The 23,569-nt window shown below is 42.8% G+C and overlaps 4 protein-coding genes across 7 annotated transcripts; all 4 read right to left on the reverse strand.

Moving 5' to 3' along the window:
* Nucleotides 1-1,713: 1,713 nt before the first annotated feature.
* On the reverse strand, nucleotides 1,714-4,316 carry cav3 (caveolin 3). Of its 2 annotated transcripts, XM_069153935.1 has the most exons (3): nucleotides 4,075-4,316; nucleotides 2,519-2,854; nucleotides 1,714-2,390 (listed from the first exon to the last, which is right to left on the reverse strand). In XM_069153935.1, exons 1-3 carry the CDS (start codon nucleotides 4,189-4,191, stop codon nucleotides 2,388-2,390), a joined length of 456 nt encoding a protein of 151 aa, XP_069010036.1. In that variant the 5' UTR covers nucleotides 4,192-4,316; the 3' UTR covers nucleotides 1,714-2,387. The 2 variants fall into 2 exon arrangements, with proteins under 2 accessions (XP_069010036.1, XP_069010025.1); XM_069153924.1 differs by having other exon boundaries at nucleotides 1,714-2,854; nucleotides 4,075-4,315.
* Nucleotides 4,317-7,618: 3,302 nt separating this feature from the next.
* Nucleotides 7,619-9,853, reverse strand: LOC138199106 (caveolin-2-like). The gene is made up of 3 exons (XM_069151055.1): nucleotides 9,698-9,853; nucleotides 7,957-8,144; nucleotides 7,619-7,778 (listed from the first exon to the last, which is right to left on the reverse strand). Exons 1-3 carry the CDS (start codon nucleotides 9,851-9,853, stop codon nucleotides 7,619-7,621), a joined length of 504 nt encoding a protein of 167 aa, XP_069007156.1.
* Nucleotides 9,854-12,073: 2,220 nt separating this feature from the next.
* On the reverse strand, nucleotides 12,074-16,407 carry gpr61l (G protein-coupled receptor 61-like). Of its 3 annotated transcripts, none has more exons than XM_069153965.1 (3): nucleotides 16,091-16,407; nucleotides 15,919-15,971; nucleotides 12,074-15,206 (listed from the first exon to the last, which is right to left on the reverse strand). In XM_069153965.1, exon 3 carries the CDS (start codon nucleotides 15,149-15,151, stop codon nucleotides 13,859-13,861), a length of 1,293 nt encoding a protein of 430 aa, XP_069010066.1. In that variant the 5' UTR covers nucleotides 15,152-15,206; nucleotides 15,919-15,971; nucleotides 16,091-16,407; the 3' UTR covers nucleotides 12,074-13,858. The 3 variants fall into 3 exon arrangements, with proteins under 3 accessions (XP_069010066.1, XP_069010057.1, XP_069010048.1); XM_069153956.1 differs by having other exon boundaries at nucleotides 15,915-15,971; XM_069153947.1 differs by lacking the exon at nucleotides 15,919-15,971.
* Nucleotides 16,408-17,019: 612 nt separating this feature from the next.
* On the reverse strand, nucleotides 17,020-22,165 carry parp3 (poly (ADP-ribose) polymerase family, member 3). The gene is made up of 11 exons (XM_069153977.1): nucleotides 22,020-22,165; nucleotides 21,562-21,770; nucleotides 21,355-21,480; nucleotides 20,673-20,852; nucleotides 20,428-20,566; nucleotides 19,837-20,060; nucleotides 19,131-19,286; nucleotides 18,941-19,027; nucleotides 18,686-18,863; nucleotides 18,450-18,593; nucleotides 17,020-18,205 (listed from the first exon to the last, which is right to left on the reverse strand). The coding sequence occupies exons 2-11, from the start codon at nucleotides 21,751-21,753 to the stop codon at nucleotides 18,033-18,035; spliced, it is 1,599 nt and encodes a 532-aa protein (XP_069010078.1). The 5' UTR covers nucleotides 21,754-21,770; nucleotides 22,020-22,165; the 3' UTR covers nucleotides 17,020-18,032.
* Between the last annotated feature and the right edge of the window lie 1,404 nt (nucleotides 22,166-23,569).

The raw sequence follows: 23,569 nt of genomic DNA on the forward strand, positions 1-23,569 counted from the left end.
GAACAGACCCAACCAACGCTCGGGTGTGGATGACTTTTGGCAGCTGCATCATGCAGACAGCAGCAGTGACCTGCAGTGGATCTGGAGGTTTAACAAGAACGTTCAAACTTTGACGACGCAGCATTGTTTGTTGCAAAGCTAATATGAAGTATGAGGTTGTTGTTTATTCAGTTGCTTTTAAAGAAAGAATATTAGGCTCTGAACCATTTGTTATATTAATAAAAGCACATTTATTATCATTGTCAGTAATGAGGAGGGACCTGAAGAAAACTCTCCAACACAATGTCCCTGCAGTAAATTTATGACGTTCAGACTGTTCACTTCAGTTTGTTTCATTCTTCATGTGTTTATGTTTCATTAACATCTCCTGTAGTTTGTTCTTCCTCTCTGTTCCCTCTCCCTTCACCTTCCTGCAGGTTTCTCTGGACGGCCGTATTTCTGATTGGCTGTCAGTCGTCCCTCCGACCTGCCCAGTGTTTATGGTCTGTTGTCTCTCCATGCTGCTCTTTTCTCTCTCTGCTCTCTGATTGTTCTCTTGTAGTTAAGACGCTGAGACTGATGTTGACTCAACTTTCAAACGTTATTTTTTTTAACTCTTTAGTTTCTTTAGTATCTCTATCAGCTTAAATTATTATACCGCAACAAAGTACACAAAACATGGCCTTGAATCTGTAATGAGTGATCATATAAGCGCCACACAGGTTAGTTATTGTGCGAATATTTAACTGGGTCATACTGTTAACAGCTATATTTTTTATTTGGTACTTTATTTGGTATTTTTACGAGAATCTATTTAATCATATGAAAAGTATCATATCTGGATGAATACATTAAAATATAAATCTTTAAAAGGCCCAACCTTCTGGGATTACATTAAACATACATTTTGTGATTAGAACAGGTCATTTAGAAGTAATTTTCACTTCTTACAAGATGAATATGTATGGCAGCTTATGTGCACACATCTGTTTTATTAATAATTTGCAGGAGGCTAAAAAGAAAACGGTAGAAATTTTGAGATTTTAATTTGTGGAGAATTTGATTCATTTTTGCTTAAGTTAAACATTTTCATATATCATTTCTAGTTTTTTCTCTCAGCTCATTCAATAACACCATAATTAGTTTACTGCTGATGTCTGATTTTTAAACTGCCTCAGCTGATTCAACCTGGAATTTAAGATTCATAAATATCTTTGGAGTTACAGAGTTGAACTGTGTGAATTTACCACATACTGTAGGTCTCATTTATTTCAATATTCATTATATGACGAGAATTTAGCTTCAAATTCAGCTGAATGTGCACAATATGCTCTTATGAATAATGAATCACTGTTGCTCACTAATTTTGCAGTTTACGGTTCATTAATCACAATAATTCTATGACCTAACCTTATAAACTCCTACTGTGTGTTTTCTTGTTGAGGAAAAGAAAGAGATACGGGCAGGTTGTAAACAACGAAGGGTGCGGTGACTGAAACCATCAGAGCTCTTGGACACAAAAAGAAAAGGACATAAAAGATACACAACAGCAGCCTCTAGTGGGTCACAGTTCACAGATCGCTGCTTCAGGATGACTGGCGCTTTCACAAAGAACACACACTCCAAACGCACTTCTGTTTTAAACTGTCTCATCTCGTAGATCATTTCTACTGCGCAGGAACTCAATAGTAATAAAGATATAGTACGTTTTTATCCAAGTAGCACACACACAGGTCTTCTGGAGAGTTTTTACTTTTCTCATCAGCAGTTTGGTCCACACTTGTTTACACAACCTTGATGGAAATATGCAAGCAAGTATGTTTAATATTCCACTCATCACACGTTGGTAGAAGGACACAGAAGATTATTTGCATGACTGGTTCCAAACTTCTACATGTGCAAGTCTTCCAAAAAGTCTGTTAGTTTCTGTAAAGTCATTAAATAATTAAGAAGGAGGGAAAATATATCAGAATATATTTTAGAGGAGCTAAATCAGACGATGCTGTACAACTGTGATAAATTCAATTCTTTCATTCTGTACGGGGTTTAAAAATATGATTAAATTAAATTTAAAGATGAGTAAAACAATACCAGACACAGCTTCGATATAACTTTAAAGAAAGGCCAAATGTAATGCATACAGGCAGCATCATCCACAGCTGCAGCAGTGGAGGGAGTTCATTTAGTGTGAGCAGGTAGTCACTGTCTGAGCCTTCTGTGGTTTCATGAATGAGGGCGGAGCCTCCTCGTGGCATGCGGTCCTCTCCTCCGTCAGCGAGGAGCACCGAGCTCTCCGGGAGAACCTGAGCTGTCACAGAACCAACGATGCCTGCTGCAGCTGTCACACAACTTCTGCTTGCAAAAGACACACCGGGCATGTCGGGAACGGGAGGGTGGGGAGCAGAGTGTTACTGAAGGAGGAGGAGGAGGAGGATCAGGGAGTGAGCAGGATGCCAGGACTGATCTTCTGGTGTATAAAAAGATTGCACACTTCATCCAATCATACTGTAAACACAACTGTCTGAGGGTTTTTTTAGACCTCTTTGCGCAGCGCCACGCGCACGCTGCTGAAGATCTTGCCCAGGGCCTCGAAGAAGGGATCGCAGAAGGTCTGGATGCAGAGGGAGTAGATGCGGCTGACGCACTGCGACTCGATCAGGCAGCTCTTGATGCAGGGCACCACAGCCCAGATGTGGCAGAAGGAGATGCAGGCGAACAGGAAGCCCCAGAGCAGAGCGACGGGGATGCCGAACACCGCGGACAGGACGCGGTAGCACCAGTATTTGGACACGGTGAAGGTGGTGTAGCTGAGCTTCCACACCCCGTCCAGGCTGTGTGTGCCATCCGGCTCTGCAATGACATCCTCAAACTCCACCTGATAAGAGATTGAAGAAGCCTTTCATTAATACAGATCCCTGAGGCCACAGTGCTTTTCTCTGTCTCCCAGCAGCAGACCTCAGTGGGCTCAGAGTAATGTGCACTTTACAATGTTAAATATAGACTTAATGTTTTTTGAAGCTGCAGTGTTCGGGTCAAATCTATGCTGAGAAACTTGTACAGTTGTAGGCTTTTAAAGCTGCATCTGAATCCTTCTAAGAGCTTTATTCCTGCACATTTTGTCCTGGCCGGAGGAGGTTGATGTTAAATTCACGGCAGTCCAATCTGTTGTTCGTTTTCAGGGCGTGCCACCTGGTCCCAGTTGTTGCATTCTCATCTATAAAATGTCAATTAACTTGTCAGTAATTACAGCAGGCAGACGCCCTGCACACCTAAAAAAAACCTTTTCTTGGCTGCCAGACTGCTGGATCGGTGTGAGAAATAGCAAGTGGGTTTCTGTAGACACAGCAGGGATTGTCCTCTGAGTGAAAAATGAACATGTACTCATGTTTTATAGTTTGTCTGCACTGACTGGGCCTCTTTTAGATTGTTAAAGTCAAATTCTGCAAAATAAATCAGTAATCTTCAGAATAAATAGACTCATGTCCACTGGATTCCTCAAAAGATGAGATTCCCTGACTTTTAGCGATGTGTTTTGAAACATATGAAAAGGCAAAGACATAAAATTGGCATGTCGACAAAAAAGATTGACGAGACTTTCAGGAGAAAGTTTAACTAACCTTGCAGTTTAAACATGTGTAATTATTTATCGTTATCAGTGCATACTTTTCAGAGTATGTATAAATTATTCCAAAGTGAACCATGCACACACTCAACATACAGTATGATTTACTCATAACCCATAATTTACCACCTTTGACCATGTTTACATTGACCCCTTTCAATCCCAAATAATACAACCTATAAATTCAAGATATTTTCTGATGATAACATGGCAACAATCACAGTAACATAAATGAGACACAGACAGAGTATCAGTTTCCAGCTCCTCCACCCTTTCCCAAAATAACCTCAGTGCTCTGCAGCAGCAGCAGGAATAACTCGCAGTCTATTTAGGGATTTTTCGGACCGTACAACAACCTGTTTTCCTGTCTTTGTTCCCAGAAACCACTTGATGCATTTTCTTCTTGTTTCCACTCATGCAGAGACGAGTGTTACGTTCTTCAACTTTATAAGTTGTATTCATGCTGCACAAACCTTCACTATGTCCTCATTGATCTGTTTGGGGTCTCTGTTAATGAGATCGATCTCCTTGGTGTGGCTGTCCTTCACGATCTTCTCCTCGTTGGCGTTGTACTGGTACTGATCCGCCATGGTGGGGCCGACGGTCCTGGACGGGCAGGACACAGTGAGGACAGAACCTTCCTGGATCAGACTGCAGCCGCCTCGGTCCGCCTCTGACCCGAATCACAGCTGTGACGCTCCCACTGACATGCCAGAGGACAGCTGCCGCAGACGTCCTGGTAAAAACGGAGGCCCCCCCCCCCCCCCCCCCCCCCACACACACACACACACACACACACACAGGGGAGAGTGTACACACATGCTCACAATGTGATGCACACACACGGAACAGGAATGCCTTAAAGGAGAACCCAGGGCTGTGTCACATTTCACACCGGGCTGTCGGGCTGACTGGGCCGGGTTTACACGGCGGCACTAACTTCCACCTCAGTGAGGAGGGGAACAAACACACTGCGACTCTGGGTGGCGTCTGAAGACTGAACTTAATTTGAGAAGAATGTTTTTATATGATTACATGTAAAGTGTACAACAAGACAGACAATCAAATATACGCAGATGACAGTATGATGTTCATTCACTCTGCTGTTACACAGAAAACGCCGGCGATCGTCGTATCAAGAGGAATCCTGTTTTCAGGTTTTACATCCGTACATCTCCGTGTTGTGAACGCGATATCTCAAGAACCCAGTCAGGAAATTTCTTCAGAATTGGCAAAACCATTCGTATGAGACAAAGAAAGAACTGTTTGGATTTTGGGGATCAAAGATCAAAGCTCAAGGTCGCTTTGACCCTAATTCAACACAAACAAGTGAACATTATATCTCAGAAACGCCTTTGAATTTTTTTTTTAAAATGTGACAAAATCGTTCACTTGACCTTATTTGTGAACTGATTACAGTTTGGTGGCCAAAGGTCAAAGTTCAAGGTCTCTGTGACCTCACGTCTTATCATCCGTCCGTCCCATTGTCATGAACGCGATATCTCAAGAACGTCTCGAGGGTAATTCTTCAGTTTGGCAAAAATATTCACTTGGTACCAACAATTAACTGATAAGATTTTGGAAATCAAAGGTCAAAGGTGAAGGTCACTGAGACCTCACCTACCTCTCATCCATCCCTCCCGCTCCTGTAAACACCATTTCTCAAGAACGCCTTGAGGGAATTTCTTTAAACTTGGCAAAAACATTTACTGGTACGAACCATCTGAATGAGTTTGAACAAATTTGCATGTAAACTACAACTTGAGTGGTGACCGGAGTCGAACAACCGCGAGGCAGTAGTTCTGGTTTTCTGATGGCTGGGTTTTATTTAACAACATATTTATTGTAAAATTGAGTCTCCTTCATTTCCTAGACTCATTTCGAGAATTTGTTGGTAAAGTTCTGCCAATATTGCAGCTGCCAATGTTTCATTACAAATGCAATACCCCAGAACAGATAGCATATCTGTGGGGACACTGAGGAACCTGCTGCTCTATCATTGGAACTCAGAGAGAAAAATAAAAACATGTCATTTTGTTTTCATGTTCTGATCATTATGTTGACTTTTATATTGTCAATCATAACAATAAAGTGACTCAGTCATTTAAATGTTTCACACTGTGTTGTAAAACAGAGCGAGCTCTCACAAAGCCACTCTGATTTTAGCTCGAGTGAATACATAAAACTCAATAGTCCCCCAAAATAAAACACGGCTTCAGTCTTCCTCATGCTGTGCAGTTGTTGCTATCAATCACAGCTTTCTTTATCAGCGGGTTATATAAACAAACTCACTCACTGCTGCTGTGGAAAAGCAGAGAGGAAAATGGAGGGGGGGTAGTCCCTATGAAGAGGGGCACACATGCTCATCACACCCTCCGCTCTCTGTTGCTGTTTATCTCAATCAGTTGGTTGTAAGATTAGCACGGGAAGCGTGACTGCGGAGCACCGACTGGAATTCCTCCTCCCGGTTCGTCGGTGGCCGAAACAGAGACGAGCAGCGAGGTGGAACGAGATCAGAGCACATGTGCTCCGGTGCCAAGCCAATTAGAGGAGTATTCTTGGCGTGGTGGTGGGGAGAGCAGAGGCCAGATAGGCATGACGGACAGGAATAGCTGGAGTCGCTGTGGGCATACGTCCGTCTCCAGGGTCTCCTATCTGCTGTCCTCTCAGAGCTATAGTTAGAGTCATAGAGCATAATATGAGGAGAGCAGGTATCAATAACTCAGGCTGCTGCTGCCTTTGTGTGACTGTCACGGGGCTGGTTTTCTGCCCTTCAATCATCTTTTTGTTGTTTTTGTGTTTTATTTTGAAGCTATCAGGTCTTGTTTGAGTTCCTGTCCTCATTCTCCGCCCGTGTCTCTCACTGTCCTCTCCACCCACTCCTCCATCACCTCTTCTTCTCCCTGCCACACCCACCTCACCAGCTCCCACTAAAGCCTCAATGCCTCCTCCTTCCTTCTTACTGCCACTCAAGAGTACACTTCCTGTTCTGCTCCTCTTCTTGTCAGTTTGTTGTTTCTGTTTTGCTGTCAGTTGCTTTTAATTTTCCTGTTTTCTTGGAGTCTCTTTCAGTTTTGTAACCTTGTTGATTTGTGTTGGATCATCTTCGTAAGTAAAGATCACCTTTTGTTCTTCAACCTGCTCTCTGTTGTGTGAGTTTGGGTCCACGAGTCTTCATCATATAGACTAAGCACACAGGAAACTCCACATGGATCCAGAGCTTTGGACGGTGATTTACAGTCTCGATATGCTCCTTATTTAATTTAGCGGCGCCGTGGCATCTGATTATTGTGGCGGTTCCAGCCATGGCTTGATTCATATCTGACACCGTTAATCACTGGAGGAGCTTTCAGTCTTGATTCATCCTATAATTCCCAAACTGAGCCGAGCATGGAGTCCGCTGGACACCAGAGTTGTTTGATGTCTCCGAGTCTCTCCTGAGTCCACCAACACCTCTCCTGCTCCTGAGTCCTTTCCTGAATCAGCCAGTATGAAGCTAAATGTCAGAGCCTCCCTGTTAATGTAGGCGTCTTTCTGTTATACATTTTTAAGTCCAAGTTGATAAAAGTCTTATAATGTCATCACAGATTGTTGTCTCAGTTTTAAAAAGCCCCCTCTGCACACTCAATTAAAAACAAGTGTTGAAAGTGGTTAATAGTTTTATTTAACATATTTGAAATGTTGTTTATTCAATAGCAACATTCATTACAGCACTAATTTAGCCTTTTTCAATAGATCCAGAGAACTTTTCAGTGTCTCCTCGAAAGGCCCAAAAATCCGTCTCTACATTCAGAGCAGGGACATTTTTTCATAAATATTTTTCTTTCTATAGTGTCTTGTTTTATGAACATGTCAGTATGCAAAATATAATAACAGTTGAGCAAAACTACAAAATAATTACAGATCATCATTTTCTTCTCAGAAATTGGTATGAAATCTGTTCCCACTTGATTTTTCTCTGTAGCTTCATTTGTAAACTAACATTTACTTACAGTTATTTACTCACAGTTTTTCTTTCTATCTGTTTTCATCTTTTGCCAGATGGATGGTGATTTGACCGCAGCACTTTCCAACACTGAAAAAGAAGGGGCTGATAAAGATGTCCAGTATGCCGGCCCACACCGTCTGGACCCAGTGCATCTGGATGAGAAGGAGCTGCACAGAGGGCACGATCAGCCTGCAGGGACACGAGGACCAGGACACAACGTTAGGCTTGTTTAGTGAAGTAAAGCTTCTTCTTCACTCCTGAAATGAAGGCAGGTATATCACCACTTCTACCAAATGATCCCTATTTACCATTATTTATGTTTATTCTTGGCTGTGAGTGTACCACTTTTCCTGTGTAACAGTCCTACCAGATGTGGAGGCAGCTGAGAACAGCAAACAGCAGCCCTGCTGCCAGAGAGAGAGGCAGCGCCAGCAGGAGGGAGATGAAGCGGTAGCACCACAGTCTGGACACCTCGAACAGGGTGGAGCTCCACAGCCACACTCCATCAAAGCTCCGCACCGAGGGAGGCTCCGCAATCACATCCTCAAACTGGACCTGCAGATACACACACACACACACACACACACACACACACACACACACACACACACACACACACACACACACACACACACACACACACACACACACACACACACAGAAACACTGTGAGTATGAACGTTGTCAGGGATGATATGAATTACAAACAGTTGACATGCAGCTGGAGAATGATGTATGAGTTGTGTGTGTGTGTGTGTGTGTGTGTGTGTGTGTGTGTGATGATGCCCACTTGATGTCAGTATTGTGCAGCAGATTCTTATTTAACATGTGATTCCACATGATGTTGTATGAACTGAAAAACGATCACCAGGAGAGTAAATCAACTTTAATGCCGACTGCTTCACGGATTCTAAACGTGGGGCAGCGAGTTTGTTTGTGTTGGACTTTGTGGGACATATTATTAATGGGGAGATGAACATAGAACATAAAAACTAAACAAATACCTTCTATTTGAATGCAACTCTCTGAACCCTCACACTTAGAAAAGGCAGTAAACATAAAAGGTAGCTGCAGTTTCACAGTAAATGAGGTTATTACCACAACCATCTGCTGAGCTGTGTGACTGAGAATCATCTTTAGGTTTCAGAGAACGTCTCTGTTGCAGCCACAGACTGGATATAAAACACAGACTGGATATAAAACACAGACTGGATATAAAAGTGTTCGTAGCTTCAGGTCTGTAAAATGGTTCTGATCCAGAAGTGTCTTCAGCTGCAATACCAGCGAGTGCCACTAGAGGTCGGCTCCAAAAAGCCTCCGGCTCCATAGACTCCCATTCAACTTCTCTCATCAAATCCAAAGTGAATAAAATGTGTCCATCAGTTATCTCGGTGTTGTTAGCTAAAGTCACTCCTTCTTATTAGTTTTCTGGAGGTCCATCTGAAAATAATCCCTCATTCATTAGAAAAGAAGATTCAAGAAGACCTGTTTTTGGGGGCGTGTCTGTTTGATTGACAGGCCTGTGGTGCAGTCAGGTTACAGCTATCGGTGGGCGGGACGTAGTATCGTCAGGTTTCCAATCAGATCGGTCAGATCCACCGCTGGCTCCTCCCCCAGCTCGTCCAAATATGGTCACTTCCTGCTCCAAACCGCTCCGAACTAACAAGATGGTGACGGACAGAATCTGAACTGGAGGATTCATAATGTTCACAAACCAACGATGACATCACTGATGGTTGATGACATCACTGATGGATGCAGCTGCATGTCCAGATTTTAGACAAACATCTGTCCTGCAGTTCTGACATTTAGAAATTATAGAGCCCATCAAAATGTGGGACATCGTCTCTGTATGTGGGACACGAGATAAAAATGCTGCTGGTCTTCCTATTCACAATCGTCAATAATCTAAAACCACACTTCTGTGCTCAGTTTGTATGAACCTGGTTCCACAGAGGCAGACAGGTTTAGTTTGTGCAGCGTCTGCAGCAGGTTTGTGTCTCTGATCTCAGTTCCTCCGGACCGCGGAGACAAACTGTTCCCGGCTCGTCTCCTGTACTGCGTGTTCTCTGTTAGTGTTTCGTGTCCCGACCGTGCACATCAGTTACCTTCAGGCTGCTGTTGACTCTTCTGGGATCCCTGTCGTGAATCAGAGGCCTCGTGTTCCTGCTGGTGGAGTCCAGATCTTCAGAGCGTACATCCACCTTCACCTCCACCAGCTCCCCTGCTGCCGGTCTCATGTCCTTTAATCTCTCGTCCTCCATTTCCTCGAAGCTGAGTCGCGTGTCTGCTCTGTGAAACATGGAGGAAGAGGAGGCTGTAGCTGGAGGACGGCCGGCTTGTGGCTGACACCCAGGTGGTACATAGTGCACCGCTGACTGCACAGATTTGTTGAGGAATGCCTTTATTGGCTTTTAGGGGCTTTTGGTCCTCAGTGACAGTTTCCATGTCTCATTTATACCTGCGTGAGAAATGTCCATCCCTGATGGCATGAAGCCACTCCTCATTTCCTTCTCTAATATTGTAGGAGTGATGATGATGATGATGATGACGAGTAGGAGCACTTTGGCTCTGTCCTCATTATAAAGTCCTTTCATCACTGGGACGGTGAGTGTTTGGCAGTGTGGCTCCATTAAATTCAGACCGCTCAACCCTAAAGCAGCTTTATATTTAGAGCTGTCGTCCTGACTGTCCGTACGAGACCGAGCTTCCTCAACAATTTTAGATCCACAGTTGCACCACACCTTGAAATATTTGAACATATTTTATCTGGAGACTTTACTGTTATCGTCTTACATTAAAGACGCCCTAAGTAATACCATTGTTGAATGATGATTGATTATTTATTTATTGTTTATTACCTGCTGGCTTGCTTTACATGCACATTTATACTTGCTGTTTTGGGGGCTGATTTTCACTTCATTTGAATGTACATCTCTACTTTTACTATAGAGAGACTTGACCTTAAACTTGTATGAATTTACAGCAAAAGCTCAAACCCGTGAAATCCCTCAGGAACCAAATGATCCACAGAGTATCAAGCTACTTTATGCATTTATTTCCTCAGTACAAAGTAAATATCTCTTATCAAGCATTACTTTCTTTCTTTTTTTTCAAGCTTTTGTCTTGTATATTGTGAATATCTGGTTTGTTTTTAACCTAAAAAAATGATGTCATCAAATTTCTGCAGTTGTTCTTTATTACTGGGAGTGTTTCTCTAAAAACACTGCTTGCAAATCCACCACAAATCCATTCAGTCACACACTCACCTGTCATTTACGTCTGATTTCAATCCTTCCTTTCCAAGTCATCTACTGAACCTCTCTTTACACCAACAACCGGCACACGTCTGACCATCAGACATTCCTCAGACAGACTTCAACCCGACTTCATCATCATCACTGACAACACACATCTGACTGTTGGCTGAAAATTCCTGGAAGCCTTCAGAGATGTATATCTAAGAGGAGGAGGTGAATCCACTGGTTCACAGCGCTCTCTGTTGGCCACGATTCGACTGTCATCTTTTTCTCTTTTTCTATCCTCATTACTGGAACCAGCAGCTCAATCAACTGCATTTTCCCTCTCACATGTGGTTGATTTTCTGTTATACTGGAGATGCAGCGGTTCTGCAGTGGAGGCGGCCGGGTCTGATTAGTTGATGATTAATGGTGTGTGTGTGTGTGTGTGTGTGTGTGTGTGTGTGTGTGTGTGTGTGTGTGTGTGTGTGTGTGTGTGTGTGTGTGTGTGTGTGTGTGTGTGTGTGTGTGTGTGAACTCTGAGTGCATGAATCTATAAGCACTGGTCCCCCTGCATATTTTTTTCGTTAAGTTTTAAATAGGTAAATAAAACTGTCAATACTGTATAAAGTAAAACCAAAACACAACAACAAAGAGGAGGATTTGTGGCTGGCAGTATTTCAAACATCCATGAAGAAAGTGTTGTTTTTTCCTGAGAGTCTGTAGGTCAGATGAAGTCCAGATGAAGCGGACTTTCATTAAATTATCAACAAGCTGAGCATTCATTTTGTCTGTTAAAGTCTCCTCTGCTCATTTTCATGTTTTGTTCCTGAATCCTCTTGTCTTACTTATTGGATTTTAATTTTCCAGCCAGCTGCAAAAGACATCAACGTGTGCAGAAGTCTGTCTTTCATCAACTTGCCTGATGATGTCGGACACTAACGAGACGCTCCAGAAGAAACTTCTGTCTCGGTAAGCGAGCGTCCCTGCTGCTGTCTTCCTCCACACATAAACTGCTGTCAGGTCGGAAACATCTGGAATCACAACCAGTGACATTCAAACAGGTCTGATGATGCACAAAAAACACAATAACACCAAAGACATAACGGTGGGTTTTTTGCCACCTACAGATTTGCTGTTTCACTTTGTCTTCCAGATGTTTCTGTAAAAGACAAATTCATCTTTTCGAAGATGTTCGCATTGATAACATAGTCTGAAGTCTTCACTGATTAATTTTACTGTAGATCTAATAGATGTTTTATTGCAGTTTTATCATGGGATGGACATAACGATTTACTTTCTTTAAATCTTTTAAATTTGTAAACATTAGATTTGAGTGGCTGTCATGTCTTTAAATCTGTATTAATAATCTAAAAAAAAAAATCCCTTATAGCAGAGAAATAATCTCATTATTTGTTGATATCTGTTGAAAACGTTTCACCTGTCCCTCGGTGTGTTTTTGCATCAATATCCAGCTGACGCAGCGTTTACTCAGGTATTAAACACACAACCTGAGTTATGTAAGAGTGATGTATACTCTAGTGAGTGATACAGAAAAATGGTGTTTGCTGTAATTTGCTGAAACCACTCTACTCGCTCTTTTTCCGCTGTTTGTGAACGACTAATACAAACAGCAGCGACCATAAAACAGCACTTTGTCACCGCTCTGAGCTTTATCAAACCACTCTAATGATTTCCTTTGAATATTCTCCTTCTCCACCTCCATTCGTGTCGGATCACCGTGGTCCATATTCGGCGGGAACTTGTGTTACTTCCTCTCAGCCTCTGTCCACATGTTGATGAGGCTCAACTTGTGTAATCTGTCTGCAGACTCCACTCAGGGTCCAACGCCGCAGCGTACATCCAGCCAAAAGGGCCTCGTTGCTATGTGAGTCATCGCCTCACTCAATTTCCATGACGACGGGGGCAGATGACATTCACCATCTATCAGCATATCTGTGGCACGCAGGAACTTTGGGGTTTTATGTCGCTCTGCGTCTCGCCCGAAGGCTGTTTGAAGGGATGATGGATGCTGATACGAGGTGATCGCACCGCGCTGCTGTTTGTCAAATATAACGGAGCATCGCAACATTTATATTCATCAGTTTACAAAAGTTAACACAAAAACATTTAAATATACAGTGTATTATTATTGACATAAAAATGACAGTGGAACCAACTCATATATAAAATAAAGAATAATTAAATACAGTAAACAACAGTTAACAATATCCATCACATCATGACCTTGTTATTGCAGTTTTTACATATTCATATACACATATAAAAAACATCGTTAAAATTATGCTAATTGTAATATAAATGGAAAATATACCCAAGAAAAAACGTGTCACTGTTTCAATATTACAGTACAATCAGAGCACCTTGACCAAAAATAATTAAACAATAAAATGTATTTGAACGACATCTTTTCAAGTCTATCTTAAAACGATATTAAAATGTCCATATTTATATTCAAAGAATTATTGTAATGTCCAGTGTCGAAAATACTCCAAATCTGGGCCTACTGCTTCACGAAAATAGAAATAAATAGAAAAATTAAAATAGAAAAAAATAACAAGACTGGTTAAAGTATGTAGTACACCCTTCAGTCCACTAGAGGGATCCGGGTCACGGGTGTGTTCTTCCTCTCGCTTGACGTGAACACGCGTGTTAGACCAGGATGTTCTCATTTCCAGGGTACAAAGAGTGATGAAGTCCATGAAGAACGGAGGTTGGTGGAGGACTTTCACTTTACTTATTCAACATATTTAACTCATGTGGCTTTGGTTGTGTAAAATTACTTATTTGAACCCAAAGCTTGATGTTTTTCCAATCTTAACCGAGTAGTTTTGGTGCCTAAATTATGACCCTGTCACGTTTAACCCCACCTTAATTTCCTAAACTTAACCGTGTGGTTTTTGATGCCTCGGTGTCCTGCAGTGGACTAGCAGGTGTTTTACATGCTTCGCTGTGATGCCGGTATGCGTGACCTGCATATTCACCCTGTAGTCCACAGCTCATCTCTGTCTAAGCATGTGCCGCCGGTATCTGTCCCGGGATCTTGGTCCGCTGGTCCGTGGTGTTTCTGGGACTGGAGTTGGCGCCGCTGGAGCGAGTTTCCGCCGTGCTCGTGGTTCTCTGGATGAACTGGAGGAAGTTCTCCTGAAACGAGCCCTCCTGGCTGGAAGCCCCGAACTCCACCGGCTGGGTCAGGCAGCAGCGCCGGAACTTCACCAGCTCCTCACGGATCTGTCTGTTCAGCAGCCCGTAGAAGAACGGGTTCACTGCGAAGGAGGAGTAGGCCAGCCAGGTGACGGCCTCCTCCAGGTCCCCCGGGCTCTGCATGGAGCCGGTCAGAGACATCTGCAGGTGGAAGATGAAGTACGGCAACCAACAAACCAGGAACTGGCCCACGATGAACACCAGCGTGAGCGCCGCTTTGCCTCCGCTGAAGGCCCTCTCCGGAGACAGCCTCAGGGGCAGGGAGCGGGTGGTGGTGATCATGGTGGTCTGGCTGTTGATGGAGTCCGAGCGGTCCTTGGCAGGGCTCGCGTTCGCCCACGTTGGCACGGCAGGGACCTGCTGCAGGGCGGCAGAGCGAGCCACCTTGTACACGCCGCAGTAAACGGCGAATATAACCACTGCGGGAGCCAGAAAACAAACCACGCTGAAGAGCACGGCGAACACTCCTCGGAGGCGACTGTGGCTCGCGTGGAGGGAGCAGTGAGCGGCTGCGATGGAGCTGTGGTGTCCGTAAGCCGGCCACCCGAACAGCGTGACCAAGGCTAGGAGGAGAGACTTGACCCAGATCAGGAACATGACTCCGATCGCAAGGTTGATGGTCATCTTCACCTCGTAACGCATCGGGTGGACGATGTAGAAGTAGCGCTCCACGCTGATGGCGGTGATGGTGAGGATGGACAGGCAGATGAGGAAAACATTGAGAAAGATGTAGACCTGACACTCCAGCACGGTGAACACCACGGTGCCAAAGAAGGGCGAGCTGGAGATGATGCCCAGCGGCATGAGGAGGATGGCACACAGCAGGTCCACCGCGCACAGGTGGCACACGAAGGCGAACCGCTTCAGGTGGGGAGCCCGAGCGATGGCCACCATCACGCCGGTGTTGGCCAGCAGAGCGATGAGGTTGAGGGTCACCATGCAGAACAGCCCGAAGAGGTCTTTGATCTGCGACTGGGAGCTGGTGACCACGCCCACGTCGGCGGGCACCGTGGGGTCGGGCTCCCACAGCGCCGTGGTGAGATTCGGCGCTGAAGCATGAGACGCGGAGGCTCTCATGGGGCCCGTCTTGTCGGCCATTATTCGCTCACACAGTCCTCCGTTTGTGTCTCAAAGGTCTTCGTGTGTGGACGTCCTGTGGTGAGAGGACGGAGAAATAATTATAAATCAGCCATAAACATTTCAACTGCCTTCATCTACCTATGAAACATGATCTAACATTATGTCAATGAACTGATTAATATATTGCTCGTAGCACATTTTTTGAAGCGTGAACAGAATGATTTATGGGCAGATTTCCTGTTCACAGTAAAGTTACAGTCCTGGTGTGAAATCCGTGCCGGCCTCCATTCAGAGCCACTTTACACTGCTGGTAAAGATAAGAGCTGTGAGAGTCATAACCAATCTTCTCCTTCAGTAGTCGAAGCCCTCGGCTACCAGCGATATTTGATTTTGTATTTTTTTTATTTTACAAGCAGTCATTTGAAAAATATTTGTTTTACATAACATCTCTGAATGCATTACTGACTCTTCTGCTTCATTTGAGAATCAGATAAAGGAGTGACACAGACTGTCATGAAAATAGACGTATTACATCCAAACAAAAGACAGTTTTTATTAATAAACAAAAGCTAATGTGCATATGAGTTTTTTTCTCAACCTATTTTCAAAATAAACTGACATTATAAATCCATTAATATGGAGGAACTGTAAGTCTTTCCTTTTTATTAGAAGGAAGGAATTCACCTGTTGCACGAATTATGCATTTTCAAGACAAAGATTTTATCATTTTATTTTGAAAAACTAAGATAGATTAAAAAGTTCTGTTGAAAAATGTGCATACTTGCCACTGATTGATCAGGATGCTGTGGAGCACTTTAGAAAGCATCTGCTTTCATATCTGCGTGCCAAAACATATTGATTGACTGCTGATTAAAAGTAAATATTTCATCTGAATTTTCATTAAAAACACATGCAGCATTTAATAAAAAAAGAAGATTATGCATAAAATTGACTCACCCATGATGCACTCTGTTTGTGATGTATAGTTCAAAACAAACAGGTCAACCAGAAGTCTGACATCACACAGCTCCTCCTCAAGTGACGCATACTTTTTATTCCCGCGCAGAAAGTAAATTGTTCACTCCTTCACTTAAAAATCTAAGTTATTAAGAAGAGTTAACTCTACGTCTGAGGTTTGGTTCTTCTGGAAAGATGCTCCAAAGTTATCTTACATGTTTATTCCTTATTAAAAAAGCGCTGCTCACTGGTTCCATGTTGCTTTCAGCTGGTAAATTGTTCTGCTGTGCCCTCATCCCTCCAGCAGCAGCCTCACTCCTGTGTATGGCAGTGACTGTCACTCATTGTATTGTGTGATTGTGTGAGTGATGGAGGCTTCTTTTTTTTTTTTGTCTTTTCAAATAGACAGTCCACTGTCCCCCTCCACAGCACGTCTCCCCTGGGTCCTAATGACCTCCAGATTGAAGAAGAAATGTACATCAGCCTCATGCAGGCGGCTCTCTTTAGTTTTTAAACTGGTTTTGGTCTGATTTTAGAATTGGTTTTGGACTTGTTATAAATTGGTCTTAGATGCGTTTTTTAAACAGGTTTTAGATTTTGTTTGGACTTTAGTTTTCTAACTGGTTTTGGACTTGGTTTAGAACAGATTTTGGACTTGTTATAAACTGGTTTCAGATGGTGTTTGATTTGGTCTTTAAACTGGTGTCATACTTGGTAAACGGTGTGAATGTGTGACACTAAGTTTGTGTGTCCACCTTGAAACTGTGCTGATTGTTTCGATCTTCTGTGTGTCGGGTTCAACGTGTGCGTGAAGTATCCACCTTTTAGAAAAAGGTTTAATAAGATCGGTATTATTCGAAAACACCTTAAAAGCAACCATAAAAATGAAAAGCCTTCAAGAGCAAAAGGAAAGACGCTGCAAACAGTCGGAGGGGCACTTCAGTTTATTACCTTCTCACAGGTTCAACTAGTGGCATAGTGCAAAGAGGCTGAGGCAATTTCATCTGAAACAGAGTTGCTCATTACTGACACCAAGTGGTGGCTGTAGACACAGCTAGAGGACCACTGCAAGGAAAAGCAAGTCAAGACTTTTTGTAAATAGCTCAAGAAAACACGAGATTTGTAACAGTTTTAGCCACAAATTCAACTTTATATCTCTGTAAAGATGTATGTGCATAAGGTGCCATTAATGTGCCTGCTCTACTCTAGTGTTATTGTCATTAAGGATAACTGTAAAGGCATGCGGCAAATCCTGCTAAATATCCAACATATCTTCTTCCTGAAGGACAGGGCAATCCTTTCATTACCACTTCAATAAAAAAAAAAAATGCAATATCTAAAAAGTAAAGTCAAACTAGAACTGAAACAGTAAATACAACACAAAGTGCAGTAAGTAGTTCAAAAAGAAAAGTGTGCAAACATCAAGTCTTTTGAACATTATAGTCAGCAGCAGCAGGAGCAAGAAATGTGGAAGAAGGGCTGCAAACAAGCTTATCATACATTCATACACTCTGATATCCATTGCTTTAAATAAATGCAGGTGCATAGTTTGACTTAACTATTTTTTATCTTGTACAAATTTTACCTCATGATTATTTTTTCAACATGTTTTAGTTGCTTTTCTGCTCTGGATGACTGAATCTGGGTCATTAAACATTCAAAGTAAAATATGCCAGTCGGAGGATAATAGTGAGAGGTCACCATCTTTTTCATGGTTAAGGAAATAGTGATTATAGTTTGTTAGTATGTGCATTAACAGGAATGCAATCTATTGAAAAACGCAGGTTTAAGGCACAGAAAAGAAGGATTTGTTGGTAGGAACACCGACAGTCAGCGTGATCGTCACAACAAATAAGAAAACAGCATACCGAGTGTTGACGGAAGCCCATGACATAGAAACAATGACGAGCTTTTTGTATGCTTCATTCTTTGATTTGATTTATCAACGCATCTTCAGCTCCAGCAGGTAGCGGATGCGACACTGGTTCTCCTTGTAGATGAGATATTCACTGTTGCTGAAGTGGCTGTTCTTAAACTGGGGCTGGTCGATGGGCGGACCCTGCGGCACGGCAACCTGCTTCCCCTCCAGGGTGATGGAGACGTCCTGGGAGGGATCTGAAAACACAACAGTTTACAAACACTTTGCAAGTGCACGGGTTTCTTAAAAGAACTGCAATTTTTTATCCTTGACTTGCAATTTTTGCTAATTCCTGCAATTTTCCTGCAAAAAACACATAAAACTCTGCAAATAAAATCACAATTTTTAGGAAAAGCCGCTGTAAAATCATACATTTTTAATCACAGCAAACACAGAAAAACTCTGGAGGATCTGATGCATAAAACGGAGGAAGTGTCGTACCTGGTTCCACGTTGCCTCGCGCCACCACACAATCATAACCTGCAGGAGCCTTCCTCAAGGACGGGTTGTCTTTGGTGATCGTATGCTCTTCACCGAGAGCTACCTCAGTCAGAAACATCACGCCAGTAGTTTTAGAGGGGCGCACTAAAAATGAAAGACAGAAACGTGTGATTCAAATACAGAATTATGATTGAAATAAATGTCAGTATTATGTTTTTTCGTCCCTCCAGACTCACCGTAAGCTGCAGACTTGCTGTTTTCAGATGCAAAATAGATACCGCGACCGACGCGGCCTCCCGAGTGAGGCATGATCCTCAGACCGCTCTTCAGGATGGCCGCCACCACCGCGATGTTTGTGCCGTGCCACAGCAGGCGGCGGTTCTCCAGGCTGTCGTTCTCCTTGAAGCGCGGCCCCTGAAACATGGAACATACATTATGAGTGAAATCACAGAGCTTTGGTCCTCTGTATTAAAACTGGGCGCACTGCCTACCTCTGACTCTCGATCCACCTCCCAAACATTCAGAATTTTGGGTTTACTGTATTCACCTGAAGTCTCTTTCAGGTATTTTTCTATGATCTGCAAAAGCAAAAAAACAAACAAGAAATAAACAAACAGAACAACAAATATTGACATACAGAGTCTCAGAACAGTCCTGACGGTACGAGGCCTTCGTATTCACCTTGAATGTGTCCGTGTCCCTGTCTATCAGATTGAGCATGCACTTGAGAGAAGTGTAGTCCTGGTCCAGAGGGTGAGGAACCGTCTCGATCATCTCTTCCTGAGCCTTCTCGGTCTCTGACTTCAGAGTCTGAGCCAGCTCGATGTCAGCCAGCACCTTTATGAAGCATGTGAAAGGGAGGCGACGTCACAGAGAGGCAGCTCATTCCAACATGTTCACCACTGAGCTGCATCACCTCTTCTTTTAACAACACTCTGTAAATGTTTGGGAACTGAAGAGACCAGTTTCTGGAGTTTAGAAAGTGAAATGTGGTCCCATTCTTGTCTGATATACAGTTTTAGCCTGCATTTGTGGATGTAACTGTGTTCACAGACAATGGATTTCTGAGGTGTTCCTGAGCCCATGCAGTGATTTCCATTACAGAGTTCTGTCTGTTTTTAATGCAGTTACACAGTTAGTGTTGCACAACTTTTCCCGTCTTTTGTTGCCCATTTTTTGAGACGATCAAATTCAAAATGAGCACGTATTGTTAATAAAACAATATAATTTCTCAGTTTCAACATTTGATATGTTGTCTTTGGTCTATTTAAAATTAAATATGGGTTTATGATGATGAACAAATCGCCACATTGTTATTATTTACATTTTACACAGCGTCCCGGCTATTTTACAAACAGGGTTGTAAAAGAAAAAAAAAACACCTCACCATGAGCATTTCTTTCTTCTTCATCACTATCTCCGTGTCGTCGATGGTTGGCGGTCTGGTCCTGCCAAAGTTGTGTGGGATGGTGGTGAAGAACTTAGAGGAGAGTTCTTCCAGGCGTCTTCTTCCACCTCTTTGGGTCATAGCTGCTTCAATCTCCTCCAAAACATCAAAGCCCTTTGCAATCTGCACTTTACTGAGTTTGCCCAAAGGCATCTTTTTGATGTCTGTATAATAGCCACACACACAAAACAACAAACAATCAGACTATTATTGGATGTTTTCTTCGTTTTTGCTGAGAAAAGGCATCTTGAACAGAGTATTTTGTAGATTTTAAGATGCAAACAGTGGGTTTTACCAACGCCCATGACACTGATTAGATAGATCCAGAGGTCTGAGATAAGCAAATGCAGACTTCACCCTTTGCTTGCAGCAGCAGAAGTTAATCATTTATAAGTCAAATTTTGTCCTCGTCTCAGCAGGGACTCGAGCACATTGGACGTGTTACACAACAGGTGCTTTATGCTCACTGAGCCTTTAGAAACTAGATGAACCTGTTTGTCTGAAGTGGTGGTTGACTTGAGAGACACCCACCTAAGTTCATGCATTCCATCGCCTCCTTGAACATGTCGTTACTGAAAATGAGCGTGATGAGCTTCTGCGTGGCTTCGTCGAGGTGGCAGGGCAGGAGGTTCTTTGTAATCTGGACCGTCCTCCCGTCGACACTGTCCACCTGCAGAGAATCAAACACGCATAATATCAACGCTCTAAAACATCTGGAACACATTCAGCTATGTGTAGCGTGTCGTGGATGAAGGGATGAAGGGTTTCATATTCACCTTGACCTCCGCATCCTGCTCTCCGTCCACCTCGATCAACGTGTACTTCCCGGCATGAGACACAAAATCCGTGCGGTCGCTCCAGTTGTTCTTCGTCTTGTCCTTAAACTTTTTCTCAAAGTCCTTCACGGCATTCTCGGGTTTATCAAACGGATTAAGTTTGCTTTGTCCCACTTCGCCCTAAATTTACATCAGAGATGAAGCAATCAGCGGCAATCAAAGAGGATCCTGCTAACATGAGCGGGACGAATGTCTGGAGGTCAAATAAGAATTTGAAGAATTAATTAAGGTTGTTTTTTTAAGCCCTTTGAATCAAGCACAGGATAAAGATAAGAGCTGCAACTTAGTTGATCAGAAAATTAATCAGCAACTATTTTTTGAGTCTTTTTTTGATGAAAAAAATGCTTCAACTACATTTCCAGCTTTCTAAATATGAATATTTTCTGGCTGTTTTAGTCCTCCGTGATAATAAACTGAATACTATCTGGTTGTACGGCTGCACGCTGAACTTTTGGAAACACCGCTCAACATCAGAGTTGCAGTCCACTGATACTGTGCGTACAATAAAAGGAGGAAAACATGTCTTAAATAGATGTTGGAGATGCTGATATTTAAGATTTTAAAAAGATAAATGATCAAAACAAAGATTATATAATAGAAATCCACTGTAGGACCAACTTACCACTCTGCCCCATCTGTTCCATGAAAAGTATTTGTTGTTTTCTTTAATAATCTGGATGACATAAAACTTATTGTTGTTGTGTCCGATGTTTGTCTGATTGAGCATGCAGTCGTAGTCCTCGTGCACCTGCAGGAGACAAACACAACATTTATTAAGTCTGTTTGATTCCTTTGTAAATGCCATGTAGTGTAACGTGTGGTGTCCTACCTCTCCGGAGGACAGGGAGCAGTGTTCATCCACCTTCCTCCGGCCCTTCTCCTGGGACCCCGCAGCCAGAAGGGCCTCTTTAGCGGAGGTGAAGGCGTCCTTTGGTTTCGGGGTGTCGGGCTCCTTCTTCTCCTTCTTCGCCTTCTTGCCTCCCGCCTTCCCCGCAGCAGCAGCTCGTTTCTTTGGCGCCATGTTCCTGACGCACAGCCCTGCACACAAACTGCCCACGTTGGTTTGATGCCTGGACAAGCTGAGACAAGCTGAGACATGCTGAGACATGCCTGCACCGGTCAGCTGGTGTCAGTGAAACACACACATGAACTGAACTACTGAGTGACAACCCGCTGGGCTTCACTGATCCTCAATAACACCTGAGGAGTTTGGTTGTTTTGGAGGGCAGCTGCAGCCTCCACCCTTCCGCGTTTATCCCGGACACGACCTGGATTTAGGAAACTCACCTTTTTAATGAGCGCTGTTTCTGCAGCAGACAGACAGATGGACACTCAGACAGTCAGACAGACAGACGAGGTGTCCTCGGTCCTGCAGCGGAACTCAGATTGCAGCTGTGATATTGAGGAAGTAAAGATCCAGTTAACTGGAGAGGAAGAGGTGGAGCTGAGCTGTATTCTTTCTTTTCCTCTGCAGATGGAGTCGATGGTAAATCCAGTCATATCTGACGGCTATAGCGCCCCCCAGCGGGTTTAATCTGCGACGACGGCTTCTTATTGAGGCTCATTAATGACCCGTAGCTGCATACATACTGTACATGTACTCCAGGTGATTCTGCAAAGGTTAGTTCACATTTTCCTTTTAAAGAACAGAAATCTGATCAATGATCCACAACATTTACTTAAATATGTCGTTTCACAGTCTGTATTTATGTATTGAAGTATTTTGACCTTTTACTTAAGTAAAAAAATAAAATACAGTAATGTAAAAATACTGCATTACAAATACAGAATTATCAGCAGCAAAATGTAGTTAAATTATTAAAGTAAAAGTGCTCGTATCGGCCCCGGTTTGTTCAGTATTGTTGTTTTGAGGCGATTTTGGTTTGTGGTCGCTGTTAAGTGGAGCTGCAAAATGAACAGTTTGCTGTATCTGCATGACAAAACTATTCTGTTGTCCATTAATCCAATTAGAGCAATAACAGTTTGAAGGGCCAACATTTTTATATTGCAGCCTGTATTTCTGGTTTTGATAAGGCATCTTACAGTTATGTAAAGAATATTAAACCTCTTTAAAAGGTCCCAAAAGTATAGAAAGAGAAAGAAAATGTTTCATGACCTTTCGTTTCCTCATCGTCTTTCTACTTTGATCGTACAATCAGTGTAAAAGTCAGCAACACTTTCCTAAAAATAAACTTGAAGAGCAGCTTCTCTTTGCTGAATTCCCAAAAGAATGGTTTCCTGAAGTGTTCCTGAGCCCATGCAGTGATTTCCATGACAGATTTATGTCCGTTTTTGTTTTATATTTATATTTATTATACAATTTAATTTCTTTATTGTCTTTGGCCTATTTTTACTTAAATATGGGCTTACATGATTTGCAAATCATCACATTCTGTTTTCATTTACATTTTACACAGCATCTCAACTTTTTTGGAAACAGGGTTGTAAAAAAAAAACAATTTAAGAAAAGCTTTTCTTTGCTGAATTCCCAAAAGCAACTGCGATGTACAGCAGAATAATTGCACAGCTCGGTCAAACAAATGAACTTATCATAACTGTCTTTGTGTCTCCAAATAATTAGTTTGATGTCGAGGGAGTCTTTCTTTAACCCTTCAGACACGAGCTGAATCTTTAGCTCTTCACAGTAAGACACTGTTGCCGATGTGCTTCATATAAAAACAGTACTTTGTGTGTTGTAAAGTAACATCGAGCTACAATCATCTGTCCACTTCCTCCATATGTAAATACATACTTTAGGGGAAGCCCCAGGGTTTCCCCTGTATGTTGCTGAAATCAAGATAAAAGAAGACTGTGGACACTAGATGGCAGTGTTCAAT

The sequence above is a fragment of the Embiotoca jacksoni genome, unplaced genomic scaffold (assembly GCF_022577435.1).
Source record: "Embiotoca jacksoni isolate LCO1_2020_lvr unplaced genomic scaffold, fEmbJac1.0.p SCAF_1, whole genome shotgun sequence".
Lineage (NCBI taxonomy): Eukaryota > Metazoa > Chordata > Actinopteri > Embiotocidae > Embiotoca > Embiotoca jacksoni.

Coding starts and splice junctions, on each gene's coding strand:
- cav3 (XM_069153924.1), bottom strand. CDS start 4,191: ATGGCGGATCAGTACCAGTACAACGCCAACGAGGAGAAGATCGTGAAG. Junction 2,855..4,074: donor TCAATGAGGACATAGTGAAG/GTTTGTGCAGCA, acceptor ATCTCTTATCAG/GTGGAGTTTGAGGATGTCAT.
- LOC138199106 (XM_069151055.1), bottom strand. CDS start 9,853: ATGGAGGACGAGAGATTAAAGGACATGAGACCGGCAGCAGGGGAGCTG. Junction 8,145..9,697: donor GAGTCAACAGCAGCCTGAAG/GTAACTGATGTG, acceptor GTGTATCTGCAG/GTCCAGTTTGAGGATGTGAT. Junction 7,779..7,956: donor CTCAGCTGCCTCCACATCTG/GTAGGACTGTTA, acceptor GTGTCCCTGCAG/GCTGATCGTGCCCTCTGTGC.
- parp3 (XM_069153977.1), bottom strand. CDS start 21,753: ATGGCGCCAAAGAAACGAGCTGCTGCTGCGGGGAAGGCGGGAGGCAAG. Junction 20,567..20,672: donor AGCAGGATGCGGAGGTCAAG/GTGAATATGAAA, acceptor GATTCTCTGCAG/GTGGACAGTGTCGACGGGAG. Junction 18,594..18,685: donor CAGCAAGTCTGCAGCTTACG/GTGAGTCTGGAG, acceptor TTTCATTTTTAG/TGCGCCCCTCTAAAACTACT.
- gpr61l (XM_069153947.1), bottom strand. CDS start 15,151: ATGGCCGACAAGACGGGCCCCATGAGAGCCTCCGCGTCTCATGCTTCA.